The sequence below is a fragment of the Elephantulus edwardii genome, unplaced genomic scaffold (assembly GCF_000299155.1).
Source record: "Elephantulus edwardii isolate Elephantulus edwardi_28Jun2011 unplaced genomic scaffold, EleEdw1.0 scaffold00033, whole genome shotgun sequence".
Classification (NCBI taxonomy): Eukaryota; Metazoa; Chordata; class Mammalia; order Macroscelidea; family Macroscelididae; genus Elephantulus; species Elephantulus edwardii.
The window spans coordinates 15,070,893-15,091,026 of NW_006399783.1; the positions used below are offsets into that span (position 1 = coordinate 15,070,893).

The following is a 20,134-nucleotide window of genomic DNA, read 5'->3' on the forward strand; positions in this document are numbered from 1 at the left end:
TTATGCAGACGACACAACCCTGCTTGCTGAAACTGAGGAGGACCTGAAGCGCTTGCTGCAGAAGGTCAAGGACTACAGCCTTCAATATGCATTGAAGCTCAAAACAGCAAGAAAACAAAGATTCTCACCACTGGGCCAGTTGGCAGCATCAGCATCAGTATGGATGGTGGAGAGATTGAGATAGTTAAAAGTTTTAGTTTACTTGGCTCCATAGTCAACACTCTTGGTAACAACATCCAGGAAATCAAGAGATGAATTGCACTGGGTCAGCTGTGAGGAACCTCTCAAGAGTACTGAAGAGCAATGACGTTAGGCTGGAGACTAAGGTACGCCTGATCTGGGCTATAGTCTTCTCAATTATGTGCTATGCATCAGAGAGTTGGACAGTGAATAGGGATGATAGAAAGAGAATTGATGCCTTTGAGCTGTGGTGCTGGAGAAGAATGTTGAATATACCATGGACTGCTAGGAGAACAAACAGGTTTATCCTGGAGAAGGTGAAGCTGGAATGCTCCTTGGAGTCAAGGATTCTGAAGCTTCATCTGACATACTTTGGTCATGTTGGTAGGAGGGACTGGTCCTTGGAGAGGGACATCATGTTTGGCAGAGTGGAGGGGCAGTGAAGGAGAGGAAGACCTTCAATGAGATGGATCAGTTCCATTGACTGGAGTGGTGGAAATGAGTCCGTTTGAGATGGCTAGGTTAGCACAAGATAGAACGGTGTTTGGAGCTCTTGTACATAGGGTCACCATGAGTCAGAAGCAACTCGATGGCACATAGCAACAACAACAACACAGATGGAAAAGGCAATTTTCAATTTTATCTGGAATGGAAAGAGACTCCATATAAGCAAAGCACTCCTGAAAAAGAAACAAGGTAGGACACATTTCACTTCCTGATAGCAAATTCTACTATACATCCATGGTGGTCAAGAAGCATGGTACTTGTACAGTGACAGACACAGATCAATGGAATAGAGTTGAGAACTTAGAGACCAGCTGATCTACCTATGTTCAACTGATTTTTTGGCAAGGAGATGAAAGCAATTAGGTGGAGAAATTAAAGCCTCTTTAACAAACGGTGATGGCAAAATTGGAAAACTATCTGTAGAAAACTCAAGCAAGATCCACACCTCACACCATACAGAAAAACCAACTCAAAGTGGATCAAAGACCTCGGAATAAAACCAAGGACTATGCATTTCATCAGAGAAAAGCTTGGAAGAAGTAGAGGCCCTAAACCCCAAAATGAACAGTCTTCCAAGCTTCCTGAAAAACCAGCAGAGAAGAGTAAAATAGATGAATGGGACTGTCTAAGAATCAAGTCCCTGTGCATATCAAAAACGTCTCTAACAGGGTAAAAAGGAAAGCCATAGATTGGGGAAAAATATTTAGTAATGACATGTCTGATAAGGAACTCATATCTAAAATTTATAGAGTCCTCCAGCACCTCAACAAGATAAATAACCCAATTGTAAAATGGGCGCAAGATAGAAACAGACACTTCACCAAAGAAGACATTCAGATGGTGAACAAACAAATGAAGAAATGTTCAAAATCCCTAGTTTTTAGAGAGATACAAATAAAAATAACTATGAGATATCATCTCATCCCAATAACAATAGCAAAGTTCAATAAAGAAGCAAAAAACAATTGCTGTTATGGTTGTGGAGAAATTTGAGCCCTTATTCACTGTTGGTGAGCGTGTAAAATGCTGCAACCATTCTTGAGGACAGTATGGAACTTTCTCAAAAAGTTAGAAATAGGAATAACATTTGACCTAGCAATTCCACTACTGGGAATATACCCTAAAGAAACCAGAGCTGCCATCACATGCACACTCATGATTCTTGCTATGTTGTTCACAATAGCAAAGAGATAGAAGCAATCCAAGTGCCCATCAACAAATGAATGGATTAGGAACATGTGTTATATTCATTAACACAATGGAGTACTATGCAGCACTGAAAAACAAGGAACTCATAAAATATACAAAATGGATGACCCTGGAGGACATTATGCTGAGTGAAATATCTCCATCACAGAAGGACAAATACTGCATAACACTACTGTTACACAACAGAACTGACATGGGGGCTGGGGTAAACTAAGAAAAGAGGGTATAAATAATGAGCACTGAATTGGAACTAAGGAAAGAACTGTCTAAAAGGTATATATAATTAGGCATTATTTTAATGACAGTAGTCCAGATTAAGAGGTGTAGAGCAAAGTGGACTGGGGTTGGAGGAGGAAGGAAATTATGCAACAGTGAAATGTTGTTGTTTTTTTTTAATTAAAAAAGGAAACTGGGGGCCTGTAGGGAGGAAAATGCAAAAGTGAATGAATGGAAATCCAAATTTTCTGCAAACTTTCATTAAAATAACAATAAAAATTATTTTTTAAAAAACACAACCCCAAATATACTATTTATATATAATTTTCAAGTAGAAATACTTTTGTTTCTTCTTTGTCTTTTCTTATGCCTCTAAGTGAATTATTTTATCTAATTGTCTTGAGTAAGACCTTATTGAATACTTGTGGAGATAGTAGATTTCCGTCCTTGCCTTGTTCCTGATCTTAGTGGAAATTCTTCTAATGTTGCATTTTTAAATAAAGTTTTGGAGTCAGTCTTTTATATAAAGAAATTGAGAATTAAATTTTATGTATACATAATATGTAATTTTACATAATACATTTCTACATATATAATTCTGTATATATAATGTATTTCGTGTGTGTGTATAATGTAATCCTCAAGATTTAATTTCCTTCAGTACTTTTCCCTCCAATCATGAATAAATGTTTAAACTTTGTCAAAGTCTCCCTCAGCTCTATGATAATATTTTTTTCTTAAGTTTTATTAATAGATATGTAATATAAATTGATTTGATAATACTGAACCAACTTCTCATCTTTGGAATAAATCCTTGATAATGGTGTAGAATTTTCTTAATATAGTAGTGAATTTTATTTGCTAATAATTTGTATAGAATTTTGTATCAATATTCATGAGAGATATTGGTCTGTAGCTTTTCTTCATCTGATTTAAATAGCAATGATATATTTATTTCATAAAAGTAATTTGGAACTTTACTTTTTTTCAATGAAGTAATTTATATTTATTTTGGTTTGCTTACATCTACAGTCAACATCTCTTGGCACCAGCAGCCAGGACATTAAAAGACGTATTGGGATGGGAAAGTCTGTGGTTAGAGACTTCTCTAAAGTGCTGAAGTACAAATATGTCAGTCTGGAGACTAAGGTGCACCTGATACATGCTATGGTCTTTGCAATCGTTTGCTATGCATCGAAGATCTGGACAATGACTAGGGATGATAGAAGGAGAATTGATGCCTTTGAGCTGTAGTGATGGAGAAAAGTATTGAATATACCATGGATTGCTAGGAAAATGAATAGGTTTGTCCTAGAGAGGGTGAAGCTGGGCTGCTCCTTGGAGGCAAGAATTCTGAAGAATACTTTGGGCATGTTGCAAGGAGGGACCAGTCCTTGGAGAGGACATCATGCTTGGGAGGATGGAAGGACAGTGCAGGTAGGAAGACCCTTGATGAGATGGATTGATTCAGTGACTGGAGTGATAATGGGGGCTGGTGTGTCGGAGGTGGTGAGATTGGCACAGGATAAGGCAGAGTTTAGGGCTGTTGTACATAGGGTTGCTATGAGTCGCAGGCGACTTGATGGCACGTAACAACAACAACAACAACAACAGTGGAGTAATTTATAGAACATTGACTATCTGGGACTTTCAAAGTGTCCTAAATTTCCTCTGTGAAATCATCTGAGCCTCACTCTTTTTGTGAGACAATCCTTTATTTTATATAGATATAATAAAATTTTCCTCATGTGTCTTTTACCTTGTGTTTTTTTAATTTTATACTAGTTTATTTACAAAATTCAAATACATTGTTTTCAAGAACTATTTCAATTTCCTCATTCCCCACCCAACAAATTGTACAATCCCATGATTAAATCCTCTTTCCCCCTACACATCCTCATCCCTCTGCTTCCAACATCTCCTACCCCTCTTGGATTCTTATACTCATTCTACAATAATGGTTTTATACAATATTTATCCATATGGGACCGAGTTAGTTCACTCAGCATAATGCTCTCCAGTCCCTCCCAAGTTAGGTAATAATTTACAAAGTCATGGCTCCTGCGTGCTACATAGTATTCCATTGTGTGAATGTACCATTATTTCTCAATCCATTAGTTTGTGTTTGGGCATTTGGGCTGTTTCCATGTTCTTGCGATGGTTTTTGTCTATTAATTTTTAAAAATAATATCTTGATTTTTTTTACTAATTTATTTATTAGATCTTTTTTGTCTTTTCCTATTTATGCTTTTATTTATTTATGTTTCCTTTTACCTTGAAAATATGCATTTCATGATCAGGAAATTTAGTTAATTTATAATTTTTTTTTCATTTGTAAAAGTACTTAATTCAGTAGATTTTTTTCTTAATTGTTGTTATGTGTCATCGAATCTCTTGCAACTCATAGAAACCCTGTAGAAAGCCTTGAAGTCTGGTCTATCATGAACTTATCTCACTGACTTTGACACACCTACCCCCATTACCCCAATTGCTTTGTCTATCTCATATGGGGCTTCCTCTCCTTCACTGTTTCTCTACCTTTCCAAGAATGATGTCCTTCTCCAAGGACTTGTCCCTCCTGGCTACATGTCCAAAGTATGTAAGATACAGCTTCAAAATCCTTGCCTCCAAGGAACAGCTTGGTTTCACCTTCAGGACAGACCTGTCTGTTCTTTTGGCCATCTGTGGTATAGTCAGTACTCTTCTTCAACACCAGAACTCAAGAGCATAGATTCTTCCTCTATCATCTTAGTCTTTATCCAGCTCTCTGATGCATAGAAAGTAATTACAAAGACCATGCCTTGGATCACATGTACCTTAGTCTCTAGACTGACATCATTACTCTTCAGCATTCTGGAGATGTTCTTGAAAGCACATTTTCCCAATGCAATTTGTGTTTTGATTTCCTGACTGCTGGTGCCAAGAGAATTGATTTTGGAACCAAGATAGCTGAAGTTTTTAATAATATCTTTTCCATCTACGATGATGTTGCCATTTGGCCCAGTGGTGAGAATCTTTGTTTTCTTGGTGTTGTATTCTTTTTAAATATACCCAGTAGATTCCAATTTGTAGTTATTGTAGTTGTCAAGTGCCGTTGAGTTGTAGGCGACTCATAGCAACCCTATGAATGAAAGACCTGAACACTTGTATAACTTTCATCATTTCTCCAGATTCATAGGGTTTCTGGAGGTAAGCTATTTCAGAAGTGGATGTCACTGCTGCTTCCAAGCCTTTTTTAATCAGGGAGCTCCACCAAACACTGTCCACCATGGGTAACCATTATTGCATTTGACACATCAGGGTCACTGTGTTTAGTATCACAGCCAGTTTTACCTCTGTACAACAAATTAACAGACCAGTTCTATATGAAATAGAAGAATGTTTGACCAAAAACAATTAAAACCAAATCATGGTTCAAACTCCATGAGCTCCGTCATTCCAAATTTCTCCATAATCATGCATTCTCATTGGTTCTCATCACCCAAAACTGCCTATCTGGGAGCATTCCGCTGCTTCTTCAATCTTTCCCTATTCTGATGCCACATGTTTCTTCATAAAGTCTAACTTCTTGAATGATTTTTTTCACCATATAGACTTGAGTACACATCAGGGAAGGATACATATATAAGCAAAAGATGAACAAAGGCGTGAAGCCTTTCTATAACTATTATCATTTCTCCAAGTTTATAGACTTTTGAGAGGCATGTAATTTAGCAAGTGGATGCCAGTCCTGTTTCCAAACCTGAATCAATCTGGGAGCTCCAAAAAACACTGCCCATGATGGGTAGCCAATTATGATGTTTGACACACCTATGGCCTAGTAGTCAATCATTGCAGCAACTCTGTTATTTCAGTAGAGCAAATAGACCTCTGGTGTACCATCAAAAAGTTTTCATCCAAAATCAATTAACATTTGGCAAGGCACTCGAGTCCTACAGTATTTTAAAATTCTGGCATGCCCAAATGCTGGTGGACTCTGGGCCAGAGAACCCCAATTCATCTGGCAAGTCCCATCTGCTGACATCCACTTGGGATGAAAAGAAAGCCATAAGAGCCCTAAGTGTGAGAGGCCATCCTAAGATCCAGCATAAACCGATTCACAATGCACTACTTCATTATAATTTCAGCATATTTCGTCCCTTTAGGGAGCTCTGATGGCCTAGGGGAAAGCTGCCTTGTCAGCACAAAAGTATTCAGTTCAAATCTACCAGCTGCTTTCAGGGAGAAAGATGGGCAGTCTCCGCCTGTGTGGGTTACAGCCTCTAAAAGCCAGCTGGAGAGGGTCACATATGAGTCATTTCTGACTTCATAGTACATAACAACACCAATCATATCTTTTACCCTAAAGTTACCTAATATTGTTGTTGGTTGTTTATGAGTTGCCTATTACTCATAATAACCCTACAAATGGGAGATGTGAACCTTGCCCTGTCCTGTACCATCCTTACAATCTTTGATATGTTCCAGTTCATCATTACAGTCACTGTGTCACCCCATCTTGTTGGGAGTTGTCTTCTCTTTCTTGACTCCCCACCATTCTTAGCATTCTTCTTCTTCCAAAGACTAGCTCCTCTTGACAACATGCAAAAAGTATGTGAGATGGAGTTTCATTATCCTTGACTCTAAGGAGCACTGTGGTTGAATGTTGTTATGTGCCATCGAGTTAACTGTGACTCGTAGTGACCCCATGAACAGCAGATCTGAACCTTGCGCTACCCTGGTACTATCCATCTCTGACACACTTAAGCCCATTCTTACAGTCACTTTGTCAGTCTGTCTTGTTATAGATCTTTCTTTCTTACAGATTTTCCCAATGCGGCATGTCTCTTGATATTTTTTGACTGTTGATAAGAAGGTATTGATTGTGAATTCAAGAAAGTTGAAATTGTTGACCATTTCAGTCTTTTCTTCATCTGTCATGGTGGTGTCTATTCATTCATTGAGGAGGACTTTTGTTTTCTTAATGTTTATATGTAATCCATATTGAAGACTGTGATCTTTGATCTTCTGAGACAGGCACTTCAAGTCGTCCTCATTTTCAGCAAGCAGGGTTGTTGTTGATGAGTCTTCCTCCAGTTCTGACACCGCATTCTTGCTGATGACATAACTGTTCTAAGTTTCCTGGGTTTTGTCTTTGCTACTCTCACTTATAAAAGTTTTTATCTTTGCTACTCTCACTTATAAAAGTCATTGCCATCAAGTCACTGTAAATCTCACAGTAGTAGATTATCTATCTTCATCTTGTGGAGCAGTTGGTAAATTTGAAACAGTTTCCTTTGGGTTGGCAGCACAATTTGCTACTCAGTAGATCACCAGTACTCTCTTTTGCATTGTAACCAGAGAATTTTATTTATAATATTTCTACTTTATAGATGTTACTAATATTTCTTGTTGTTGTTGTTGTTGTTATGTGCCGCCGAGTCGCCTGCGACTCATAGCGACCCTATGTACAACAGCCCTAAACTCCACTCTGTCCTGTGCCAATCGCACTGTCTCTGACACTCCCATCCCAATTATCCCAGTCACTGAATCAATCCACCTCATAGAGGGCCTTCCTCTCTTGCGCCGTCCCTCCACCCTCCCAAGCATGATGTCCCTCTCTAAGGACCGGTCTCTCCTCACTACATGTCCAAAGTAAGTTAGACGGAGCCTCAGAATCCTTGCCTCCAAGGAGCCACCCGGTTTAACCCTTTCCAGGACAAATCTATTTGTTTTCCTAGCAGTCCATGGTATTCTCAGTACTCTTCTCCAGCACCACAGCTCAAAGGCATCAATTCTCCTTCTATCCTCCTTGGTCATTGTCCAACTCTCTGATGTATAACAGGTGATTGTGAAGACCATGGCATGTATCAGATGCACCTTAGTCTCCAGAGAGACTGCTCTTCAGCACTTTGGAGAGGTCCCTAACAGCAGACTTTCCCATGGCAATGTGCCTTTTAATTTCCTGGCTGCTGGTGCCAAGAGTGTTGATTGTGGAGCCAAGCAAACTGAAGCTGTGTACAGTCTCAATCTCTTCACCATCCATCCTGATGCTGCCAATTGGTCCAGTGGTGAGAATCTTTGTCTTCTTGACATTGAGCCTCAATCCATATTTCTTATGTGACATAATTTAATTTACTATTCTTTCCTTGGAGTTCCAGTGGCCTCATGATAAAGAGCTGGACTTACATTCCAAAACACGAGGTTTGAATCCTTTCTGTTTCATGGGGGAAATATGGGCATTCTCTCCTGTATGATTTACTGCCTCTCAAAAGATACTGAAGGGTCAGCTATAGGTCATTTCCCACCGGAGGGTACTTAATAATATCAGTCCTTCTCTTTTGTTCTTACCTCTTCTCACAGTTCCAAGTAATTGAAGTAAGTAATTGAAGACTGTCTCTTTAAATCATGCTCACCCTTTAAATTGAACCATTAAATTGTGTACTTGACATTTTGTGTGGTATCTGGCCCTTTAAATTACATATTGAAATCACATTTGTGTAATTTAGTGCTCCAGTCTGCCCGATTAGTTTTTACTATTTTCAGTTTAAAGATATACTTAATAATAGATGTTGGAAAGGATGTGGAGAAAAGGCTACTCATACATTGTTGGTGGGATTGTAAAATGGTGCAACCATTCTGAAAGACAGTTTGACGTATCCTCTAAAAGCTGAACATAGAAATTCCATATGAACCAGCTATTCCACTACTTGGAATATACCCTGAGAATATAAAATCTGAGGCACAAACTGAGATTTGTACACCAATGTTGATAGCAGCATTATTCAGCATTGTAAGAACATGGAAATAGCCCAAATGTCCAACCACAAATGAATAGATTGAGAAATTATGTACATTCACACAGTGGAATACCATGAAACATGCAATAGCAACTTGGGAGGGACTGAAGAGTATTATGCTGAGTGAAATAACTCAGTCCCAGAAGGATAAATATTTTATAAGATCGTTAGTGTAGAATGAGTATAAGGATCCAGGTAGAGTGGGAGAGGCTGGAAGCAGAGGGATGTGGATGTACAGAGGCGAAAGGGGATTAATTATTGGATTGTACAATTTGATGAGTGGGGGGTGCGGGGAATTGAAAGAATTTGTTCTAATTTGTATTAGAATTTTGTAAATAAACGAGTGGAATAAGAGGAAAGGTAAATGAAAAAAAAAATAAAGATATCCTTAAGTTCTATCAGAAGCTTCTGCCCTCCTATGGTCAACTTTTCTAGTAATTCTTCTTTCCCCATAGTTTCTCTTGATTTACCTTTGAGGACCATAAGCCCTTGCTTTGGGATCAGGCAGAGGGAAATGAGATCACAGTTCTGCAACTTAGTGTATTTTCTCATTTTAACTTATTTTAAGTTTTATTGTTGTTGTTATGTACCATAGAGTCGCTTGTGACTCATAGCGACCCTATGTACAAGAGCCCTAAATGCCATTCTATCCTGTGCCAACCTAGCCATCTCAAACACACTCATTCCCACCACTTCAGTCGAAGAATCGATCCATCTCATTGAAGGTTTTCCTCTCCTGCACCGCCCCTCCACTCTGCCAAACATGATGTCCCTCTCCAAGGACCAGTCCCTCCTTGCAACATGCCCAAAGTATGTCAGACAAAGCTTCAGAATCCTTGACTCCAAGGGGCATTCCGGCTTCACGTTCTCCAGGACAAACCTGTTTGTTCTCTTAGAAGTCCATGGTATATTCAACACTCTTCTCCAGCACCACAGCTCAAAGGCATCAATTCTCTTTCTATCATCCCTATTCACTGTCCAACTCTCTGATGCATAGCACATAATTGCAAAGACTATAGCCTGGATCAGGTGTACCTTAGTCTCAAGCCTGACGTCATTGCTCTTCAGTGCTCTTGAGAGGTTCCTCACAGCTGACTTTCCCAAAGCAATTCATCTCTTGATTTCCTGGCTGCTGTTAGAGTGTTGATTGTGGAGCCAAGTAAACTAAAACTGTTAGCTATCTCAATCTCTTCACCATCCATACTGATGCTACCACTTGACCCAGTGGTGAGACTCTTTGTTTTCTTGATGTTGAGCTTTAATCCACATAGGAGGCTGCAGTCCTTGACCTTCTGCAGCAAGCGCTTCAGGTCCTCCTCAGTTTCAGCAAGCAGGGTTGTGTCATCTGCGAAAACCTTTAAGTTTTAGTAGTCTGAATAATAATACTGACTGTGGTTTTAAATAAATACGTTTGTAATCTAAAAGTACTAAGTACAAAATTTGTTCAAGTTGATATTTCTGTTGTTTTCAGCTATCTATAAAGACCCCATTGAAAAGTTCTGAATAAAATAAGTCATATAATCAGAATGAGTTCATGCTGTAAGAAGAGATTGAGTTGGAGACAGGCATGACTGAAGCCCAATTATATAATATATAATCATAAAAATATTCTACTTGATGTCATTTCAGACTGAATTACTTTTGCCTTTTAAGGTTTTCAATATTAGAAATTTATAAATAGTTAAGATTGTCATTCATAAATTTGTTTAGTTTTTTGCAATTAGTCATAACAAGGCATACATGTAAATCATTCGTTTTAGCACTAGTGAATCAGAGTTAATAGTTATAGAGTTAGTTCAATGGGTAGAATTCAAATCTTTATAGACTTTAGGCTTTTTAGCTTTTACGAGATATTCTAAAAACATGACTTGGCCATCGTTTGAACTAGGTTCGAGCCTCTGGGAGCTAGGGTCAATGGTAATGTACAGAGTCTCTGCAAATTATTGCTTTTCAGAGAAAGTTTGAGTCTAAAGCGTCTTTGCTCTGTCTTCTCTGTCTTTTTCTCAAAGGGAGCCCTAGTGGCTTCTTATTGTTATGTGCCGTCAAATCGCCTGCAACTCATAGTGACACTATGTACAGTAGTCCTGAATCCCGCCCTTTCCTGAGCCAGTCTCAGTATCTCAAACACACCTATCCGCATGACCCCAGTTACTGTGTCAACCCATCTCATAGGGTCTTCCTTTCCTACACTGTCCCTCCACCCTTCAAAGCATAATATCCTTTTCCAGGGACTGGCCCTTCTTGGCAACATGCCCAAAGTATGTGAGACAGAGCTTCAAAATCCATGCCTCTAAAGAGAAACTTTGTTTCACCCTCTCCAATACAGACCTGTTTGTTCTCTTGGTGGTCCATAAAAGGTTCAGTACTCTTCTCCAGCACCGCAATTCTAAGACATCAATTCTTCTATAATCTTTCATCATTGTCCTTCTCTCTAATGCATAGCAAGTAATTGCATACCTTAGTCTCTATAGACTGACATTATTGCTCTTTAGCATTTTGGAGAGATCCCTGGCAACAGATTTCTAATTTGTTTTTTGATTTCCTGACTGCTGATGCCAAGAGCAGTGGTAAGGAATTGTGTGGCCAATGCAAATTTAGTATATGTTTGTATATGAAAAATTTTTGGTGATACCATATTTAACAAAGACTAGTATACTAAATTAGAAATTATTAAAACTATTGTCTCCCAAGTTAGAAATAGATAATCCTGGTAAGAAATTCACTTCCTTTCCAATTCTATTTTTTTTTCTTTTACAGTTGCATATGTTGTTGCTTTGTTTTTTTTTACTTTTTAAAATTCATTTTAATGAACATTTACAGAGATTTTGGATTTTCATTCATTCATTGTTGCACTTTTTCCTTTACCCCCCTCCCCCCAATTCTTTTTCATTCTTCTGATTATAGCAAGAAAGTCTCAAGTTGATACTAGTGCTGGTATATATTTTGTGCTATAATCAGAAGAATTGAAAGAGAATTGAAAAGAATGGGGACTTCTCACCACATTAATGTCATCTTTTTGTTAAATCATTCATTATCCCTGTAATATTAGCCTAGTTAATTAACTACTTTGCTTATCAGTTTTCTTACTTGCAAAATGGGGATAATCTTGTTTAAAAGGTTTCTTTGAAGATTAAATGAAATGAAGTATGCAGAGTACCTAGCACAATGCCTGCAAAAGAATAAATATTCAAAATATTGACATAATATTAAGTAGAGTTGGAAGCAGGAGTGGCATCCTCTTCCTAAACACCATGCCTCTGGAAACACTGTGAACTTTGATAAATGTCAATAGTTGTAGAGGGGCTTCAGGCCTTTTGTTCATAGGTTCGCTCTAAGATGTGCTTGACTCAAAGGTGATCGTCAACATTAAGTAGAGAATGTGTAGGAGGCAATTAAGTCATAGTGGACAAAGCACATTGTGGGCATCCATCAGATATTTATTTAATAAACACAAAAGATTTAGATATGAATTGTTCGCAGAGTACTTTGAAGGCTCATTTTCTAACCACTGAAGATTTTTGAATGGTAAAGTTAACAGATACAGGTGCAATTGTGGAAAATAAACTTGTCAGTTGCTAGTTAATTCAGTGATAAAAAAAAAAAATCAGCAGCTCTTTTAAACAAACAAGACCAGGCAGGGTGGCTCCCCATCCTCACAGAACTTGGAAGACCCATAATTTTTAATTATAATTTTTCTTAATAAAGGATGGGGTTCCACAATCAACACTCTTGTCACCAGCAATCAGAAAATCAAAAGGTGAACTGCACTGGGGATGCCTACTGTCGGGGACTTCTCCAGAATGCTGAAGAGCAATGATACCAGTCTAGAGACTAAGGTGCACCTGATCCAGGACATGGTCTTCGCATTTACTTGCTATGCGTCAGAGAGCTGGACATGACTAAGGATGACAGAAGAAGAATAATCAATGCTTTCGAGTTGTCGTACTGGAGAAGAGTATTGAAATGTTTATACTGTGGACCACTAAGAAAACAAATCATTTGTTTTAGAGAAGGTGATACCAAGTTTCTCCTTGGAGGCTAGGAATTTGAAACTTCATCTCATGTACTTTGGGTACGTGGCCAGGAGAGACTTGGTTCATCTCATGCTCAGAAGGGTGGAGGGGAAGACCCAGATGAGATGGATTGATACAGTAACTGGTGCAGTGGGGGTTGGTGTATCAGAATCGGTGAGACTAGCTCAGGACAGAGTGGGCTTCAGAGCTGTTGTACATAGTGTTGTTAAGAATCACAGGTGACTAGATGACAAAGAACAACAGCAGCAGTTGTTATAGTTTAGGTGCAATTATTACAGTTTGTTGTTGTTATCTGCTGTCAAGTAACTTAGACTCATATGTACAACAGCCTTAAACCCAGCTCTATCCTGTGTCAAACATATTGTCTCTGACACACCTAACCCTACAATCCCAGTGACTGAATCAATCCATCTCATCAAGGGTCTTTCTCTTCTGTGCTGTCCCTCCACCCTCCCAAGTATGATGTCCCTCTCCAAGGACTGATCATTCCTTGCAGCATGTCCAAAGTATATCTGTTAAAGCCTCAGAATCCTTGCCTCCAAGGAGCAGCTTGGTATCACTCTCTTTAGGGTGAACCTTTTGTTCCCCTAGCAGTCCATGGTATATTCAGTACTCTTCTCCAACACCACAGTTCAAAGGAATCAATTCTATCACCCCAACTACAATTGTCCAGCTTTCTGATGCACAGCAAGTAATTGCAAAGAATATGGCCTGGGTCAGGCACACCTTAGCTCCAGACTGACATCATTGCTCTTCCATACTCTGGAGAGGTCCCTGACAGCAGACTTTCCCAGTGCAGTTCATATTTTAATTTTTTGGCTGCTGGTAACAAGACTGTTGATTGTGGAGCCAAGCAAACAGAAGCTGTTAACCATTTCAATCTCTTCAACATCTATCATGATGCTGCTAGTTGGCCCAGTGTTGAGATTCTTTGTACTAATAATAAATGCTTTGGAAGCAGTGAATAAGTTGAGAATGAGAGCATAGGGGGGGGCTTTGTGGTTATGAAGGAAGCATTCCTCTTTCTTCTTTTAAAATAAAGATAAGAATCCACAATATGAGGAATAAATTATAAGTGAAAAAGGGTGTGACTAAAATACTGAATATAAATCAGTAATGGATATTGATTAAGAAAGAGCTAGTATAATTTGTGGTATGACATGTGAGGAAAGACTAGAGGGAATTTAAAGCCTCAGATGGTATAGTCCAAAGCATAACTTCAAACTACCTCAGTTAAGTACACAAAATAAATAGAAGAAATAATTTTGTCTGTTCTCTTTTTTTATATCTTCTACATTTTCATTTTTCAAGTAAATACTGAAAAATTTGAAATATTCCTATCCTTAAAAAGTTTATGCCTAGTTTAGTTAAGACTCACAAAAAGAAACAATTGGCGAAGATATAAGCATAGCATTTTATAGATGGTAGACATTTATAGGAAAGAATAAATAAAAACTAATTTCTCCAAATGTGAGTTATTTTCCCATGCCATAGCTCCAGATCCTGTTATTTATTTGAGTTGATGAAATTTCCCTCTTAAAGAAATTTTGCTTTGATGAAATTTCCCTCTTAAAGAAATTTTGCTTTGGAGCACTTTTTTTTTTTATCATTGACTCAATGCAAAACCATTTGCCTTAAATAGAAGTTTAAAACAAACCTAGTAAAGGCAAAATAATATTACAAAATTCTTGCTAAATATTTTTTGTGTGTGTATTGTCTTTTATCAAAATATATAGCTGCACTAGTACCAAACCAAGATTATCTTCTCAATATTATCAGAAGATTGGAAAAGAATTGTAAAGACAGTGAGTTTCTAAGGATTTTGTCTCTAAATATGGCTTTTCTAGTATAGATGACTGACTATGGAAGAGAGTGACTATGCTAATGGGGCATGTTGGCTTATCCACAAAGGGATTGGCTGTCTATCATTCCAATAATTCTATAAGAAGGTTGGCTAGTCTCACCAATAAATTGAACAGCTCTAGTTGTGGAGATGGAATTCTTCCTTCTCCAGAAGAGGAAAGAGACCTCCCCCAGTCTGGTGAAATGAGTAGCAGCATGGTGGAACCAGAGACACGATGTGAAATGAGGCCTGGGAGCAGTGAGGGAGAGCCAATATTGGCAAGACTGAGAACTTTATTGGACAATTGAGAGGAAAGCCAATATTGGCAGAACTGAGAACTTGGGAACCCTGAGAGCCATGAGGCTTAAGGCTGAAGTTCCTGCGTGTACATTCCAGGAATTGTCTTGACTGAATTCTGTTATTTATCTGGATTATAACCTTTTGACTTCCCCAGTATGACTCTGTGTGGTCTGTGAGCTATCACATTGTATTTTGGACCTAGCAAAGCAATAAGATTGGTATTGAGATGAGTAGAAAGAGGCATGGGACTGTGGGGAACATGTCTGACCTCATGTGAATTGGTTTTGTGTGATTGATGCTATTCATGGGGACAGTTTCCCTCTGTCAAGTTGTTAAAGATCAGATATGGCTGTTCGCATGAGGCTCTTGCTCTTTTTACAGTTTTCCATCATGTAGTTTAGTGTTGTTTGTGTGTGTGTGTGTTATATCTGTAATTTATTCATATTTTGTGGTATATATATCTCATACATTGGGAAATACAATTTTAGAGCATACTCTTAATTCATCAAATGAAATAAATCCTACAATAACTGTGAGCATAGGGTAATATATGAGATAGGAGAAGGTCCTCTGGAAACGAATGTGTTGAATGAATAGGAGAAAGGCAGATACAGAATATTGGCAAGGCAGTGGTGAGATGTGGTTATAGTAGTTGGGATAAGAATGGGAACTCAAGAGATAAACTATGGCAAGTTGTGCCTTCTGATGTTTGTTTAGCAACTCTGTTGCTAAGTAGCAGAATTATAATTTGAAGACTTACTTTTGAAATCAGAAAAGGAGGGAGACTGAACTAGACTGAACTTAGATGTTTTCGAGGTTGTTTTTAAGTGCTCATCTACTAACCCAAAGGTTGGTGGTTTTGAGCCCATCCAGAGTATCCTCAAGAAAGGCCTGCCAGTTTGCTACTGAAAGGCCACAGTTCTGACAACCCAAGGAAACAAAGTTCTCTGTTCTGCATACATGGATCACCTTGATGGCAATGGGTTTTTCCAAGAGTTACTTTGCTTTCTTGGTTATTTTTAGCATGTTAATGTTATTATCTAATTGGTAATCTTGTATTATATATAGATTAGAAATAAACCAATGAGGGTTAAAACTCCCCCAAAGAGCTCTAGAGACATCTTCAATCTCAGGATTGTGAGTCCTTCAGAATATGTGTTGAATTTGATATTGTGTGTTCTCAATATCTTTTGAAAAATTAGGTTCAATTCTGAAGAAAGCAGCTGAAAAATATGACTTTCCAATACCTTTGAAGGAAACTTCCAAAATAATGAAGAAGAAAAAAAAAGAGGTGTGTTATTATAAAGAAGGGAGCAATATTTTAATTTTAGATAATCCTCTCTAAGTAAAAATATGTGAAGTTACCCAAATCAGTAAAAATAGTCTGAGTTTTTGAATAATTTAATTTATTGAAGTATGGAAATAGAAGTAATTTAGCAGAAATAGAACTTGATTTGGAAATATTTATAAATGCTAAAGAATAGTCCGTCTAGTGTTTGAAGGTATAAAGCATATTTTAACCAAAATGTAAACTACTGGAAAATTTTTCAAAGGATGATTTATGTTACATAGAATTTAACAAACAGTTAAAGGAAATGAAGTATAACAACGCTAAGAATTTCACAGAAAAGATTAATACATCCATTTGGGTGTCATACTGTTCTTTTCAAAGACAAAGGATGCACATTAAGTTTCTAGTAAGAAAACGGTAGTGAATATTTAGTGCAGAGACATTTTCACTGCTGGTGGTCCAAATGATATGGTAACTTGGGTGTTTTAGAAATACTCAAAATCATTTGTCCTACTTTGATTGTCACTATATATTTTTTGTACATTGGTTGAAATAAATTGTTAAGTGATAATGGCACATAAAATTGTATTGTCATTAAGCTTTCAGTTTGTTTAATATATACAATTATTGATATTAGACCAATTTTATTTGGACTCATAGTGACCTTCCATCAGGTTTCCAATGCTATAAATCTTTATGGGAGGAGACTGCCCATCTCATGGATTTGAACCTCTGACCTCATGGTTAGCATCCTGACACGTTACACACTATGCCACAAGACCTCTGTCTGTCTCTCCCATTTCCCTTATCTTCCTCTCCCTCCCCATCTCTTTTTTTCAGTCTCATTGCTCCTTACTTGGACCAACTCGTAGCTGACCCTACGTTGAGTTTTCTGAGGCTGTAAATTGAATGGAAATAGATTGTCCATCTTTCTATTGCTGAACTGCTCATGGATGTAACTAAAACTACTGTGTAGTATTTAATGAGCTAAGTATTTTGTATAATCTATCTATCTATCTATCTATCTATCTATCTATCTATCTATCTATCATCTATCATCTTTCTGTCTAATTTCTAATAATGAATTGTAATAAGTTAATCTTAGATAAGAGGTAAAAAGTTATTACATCAAACAACTGGTAAGTAGGAAAAACAAATTTGAAACTAGATAAATTTTAATCCCATGAGCTCCATTCTTTGGACTTTAGTATAGACTTCTACTAGGTACATTAATTCATTGATGCTTTCCACTAATTTTGCTTTTGTGTATCATAGGAGAAATATTTAATTATTACTAGAATAAAAGGCATTTAAAAAAATCAAATAACTTCCCTGTGGTTTAGACACTGGAATAGAAATTAACTCTTTAATGTGTTGGAACTATTTAGATATAACACTGTGTAGACACTGCTCTTGAAAGGAAACATCATTCAAGACATTTAATTTAAATAAAAACACAAATGAAATGCTAAGAATGTTAGAAAAAGAGATAAGATAAAAGTACATTTATCCTGAGGAAACAACTCAGTGCTAATTATAGCCTTATAACGATTATATCATTTTATATTGACATACAATACATTTGAGTCATTCCTGGTGTCTCCATCAAGATGTATTCCTACCTTAACTGTGCTTATCTTTTTTTTTTTTAAGGCTGTAGTATGGAAGAGCGTATACAAAGTAATTTCTAGAATGCTTCAAGAAAATGAAAAATACAGACTCAGGCTAAATTCCCAGCAATTATCTAGTGAAAGTAAGTTGACACAATTTTTATTATAGTAAAGAGTTATAAAGTATTCATCTGAGAGCTGCACAGTGAATAAGGATGACAGGAAAAGAAATAATGCATTTAAATTGTAATATTGGGGAAGAGTAGTGACTAACAAGTGGACTGAAAAAGAACAAACCCATACCTTGGAGTAAGTGCAATCAGAGTGCTACTTAGAGGCAAGGATGGTGAAGTTTTGTCTTACATACTTGGGCATGTTGCTAAGAAAGTATGTTCCTTAGAAAGAGGCATCATTTTGGAAGGGTGGCAAGTCAATGAAAAAGAGAAAGACCCTTGACGAGATGGGTTAACACAACATCGAGGGACTGCAGCATGAAGTGATTGCAGCAGTGGTCTCAAGTATGTCAGAGATGATCAAGGTGCAACAAGATAGGACAGGATTCAGGTCTGTTGTTCATAAAGTTGCTTATGAGTTTTACTTGACTCGATAGCACCTAACAACAACAACAACAAGGGAAATTAGTTACCCTTGAATCATCTTAAACTTATAGTTTTCACAACATAACATTCAGTGTTCAAATTAAATGTGAATTTCAATGTCAACTTTGAAAATACAAATTTGAAACCTTATCCATATTAATCAGAAAAATGTTTTAGTTGCAATATAAAATTATAAATTCTTTGTCACTTTAGTTACTTCCTTTACATGCATACTGCAGTCCAATTAATGCATTTAACACAAACTGCCCTTGAGTTATGGCCCTGATGCCATTATTTCATTCTTGGAGTACAACTTATGAATTAAATAAACTGTGCTCTAAAACTACATCATTGTAGAGTTGATGCGGTGGTTAGAGTCACAACATTAAATGTAATCTAATATGTTGATTAAAATAATCAGGAAGTCTCCATTCTCAATTTTGTTTGATAAAATTTGTGTAACTAATAATGCCACATAAATTGGTAAATCAAAATAGTTACTCTTTTCCTTCACAGGCATCTTTTAATGCACAGAGCACCACAATGACCTAGTACTTATATGGTTTCTTAGAGTATAACTTGAAACCAGCTTGTCTGTGGCAGTCAATCAACCTACAGTGCATTAGTTTACAAAGCACCCACTCATAATAATTATAACAATGCCATTTTGTAAGCAGCATGACACTGGAAACTCATTACTGTTTATGTAATATTGCATCAGTAGTAGTGTAACTTATTTGCAATAATGGCATATATGCTAATGTTCACATTAGTGATTAATAGTTTAACTTCTTACCTAATTTTAAATTTGAGAGAAAAAAACTTTTTAAGAAGCAAATGAGGCAGGAGGGGAGGGGATTAGTGTAAAGAAAGCAGTCAGTGGTTTGTTTGGTTTTTTTTTTTAAATGGAAAAGATATTTTAATAAGTAGAGTAATGTAAAAAAATGCTTGGACATTATTCTGAGTGTAATCCTAATTACTGCATGCTGTCTGTCGATCTTGTCAGCTTCTTCTGGGCTTTTGTAAGACCCTTTCTATTAAAAATAAAGTGAGCTTGTAAGGATGACTTAACAATTTAAAATGATATATACTGTTTTCCATATCTAACAAAAACCAAAAGGCACCCTTCTAATTTGTTATTTTATGTTACAGTTTTAAACCAGATTATAAAACTTTCTTTAAAAACTAGTAATTCTATAAATGAACATATTTATTTCTTACTAGAAAGCCAGTGATAGAAGTCAACTTAAATTTTCCTTATATTTTATGTTGTTCTTAGATACAGATTATACAAGATGAACCTTGTCTTCTTCTGGTAAGAATCCATTTTGTTGCCAATTATAAACTGTATCCTTTACACCTCCCTAGGGTATTGTTGTTAGATGCCCTTGAGTCAGTTCCAGCTCTTGGTGATCCCAGGCACAGCAGAATGAACTGCTTCCTGGTTCTATGCCGTCCTCACAATCATTGTTATGTTTGAGCTCCTTGTTAAAGCCTCTATACTAGTAATTTTGTTGGGAGTCAAACTCTTTAATCAATACCCATTACTCTTCTCTGCCAGAGACC

At 37.1% G+C, this 20,134-nt stretch overlaps 1 protein-coding gene across 1 annotated transcript in view; it reads left to right on the forward strand.

The window, feature by feature from the left end:
• Positions 1-19,867, forward strand: part of LOC102844029 (chromosome unknown open reading frame, human C5orf47) — a 32,827-nt gene extending 12,960 nt beyond the window's left edge. Inside the window, exons 2-4 of the mRNA XM_006884429.1 lie at positions 16,271-16,363; positions 18,020-18,112; positions 19,848-19,867. Of these exons, the coding sequence (XP_006884491.1) occupies positions 16,271-16,363; positions 18,020-18,112; positions 19,848-19,867 (206 nt within the window). The remainder of the gene's footprint in view (positions 1-16,270; positions 16,364-18,019; positions 18,113-19,847) is intronic.
• Positions 19,868-20,134: the final 267 nt, after the last annotated feature.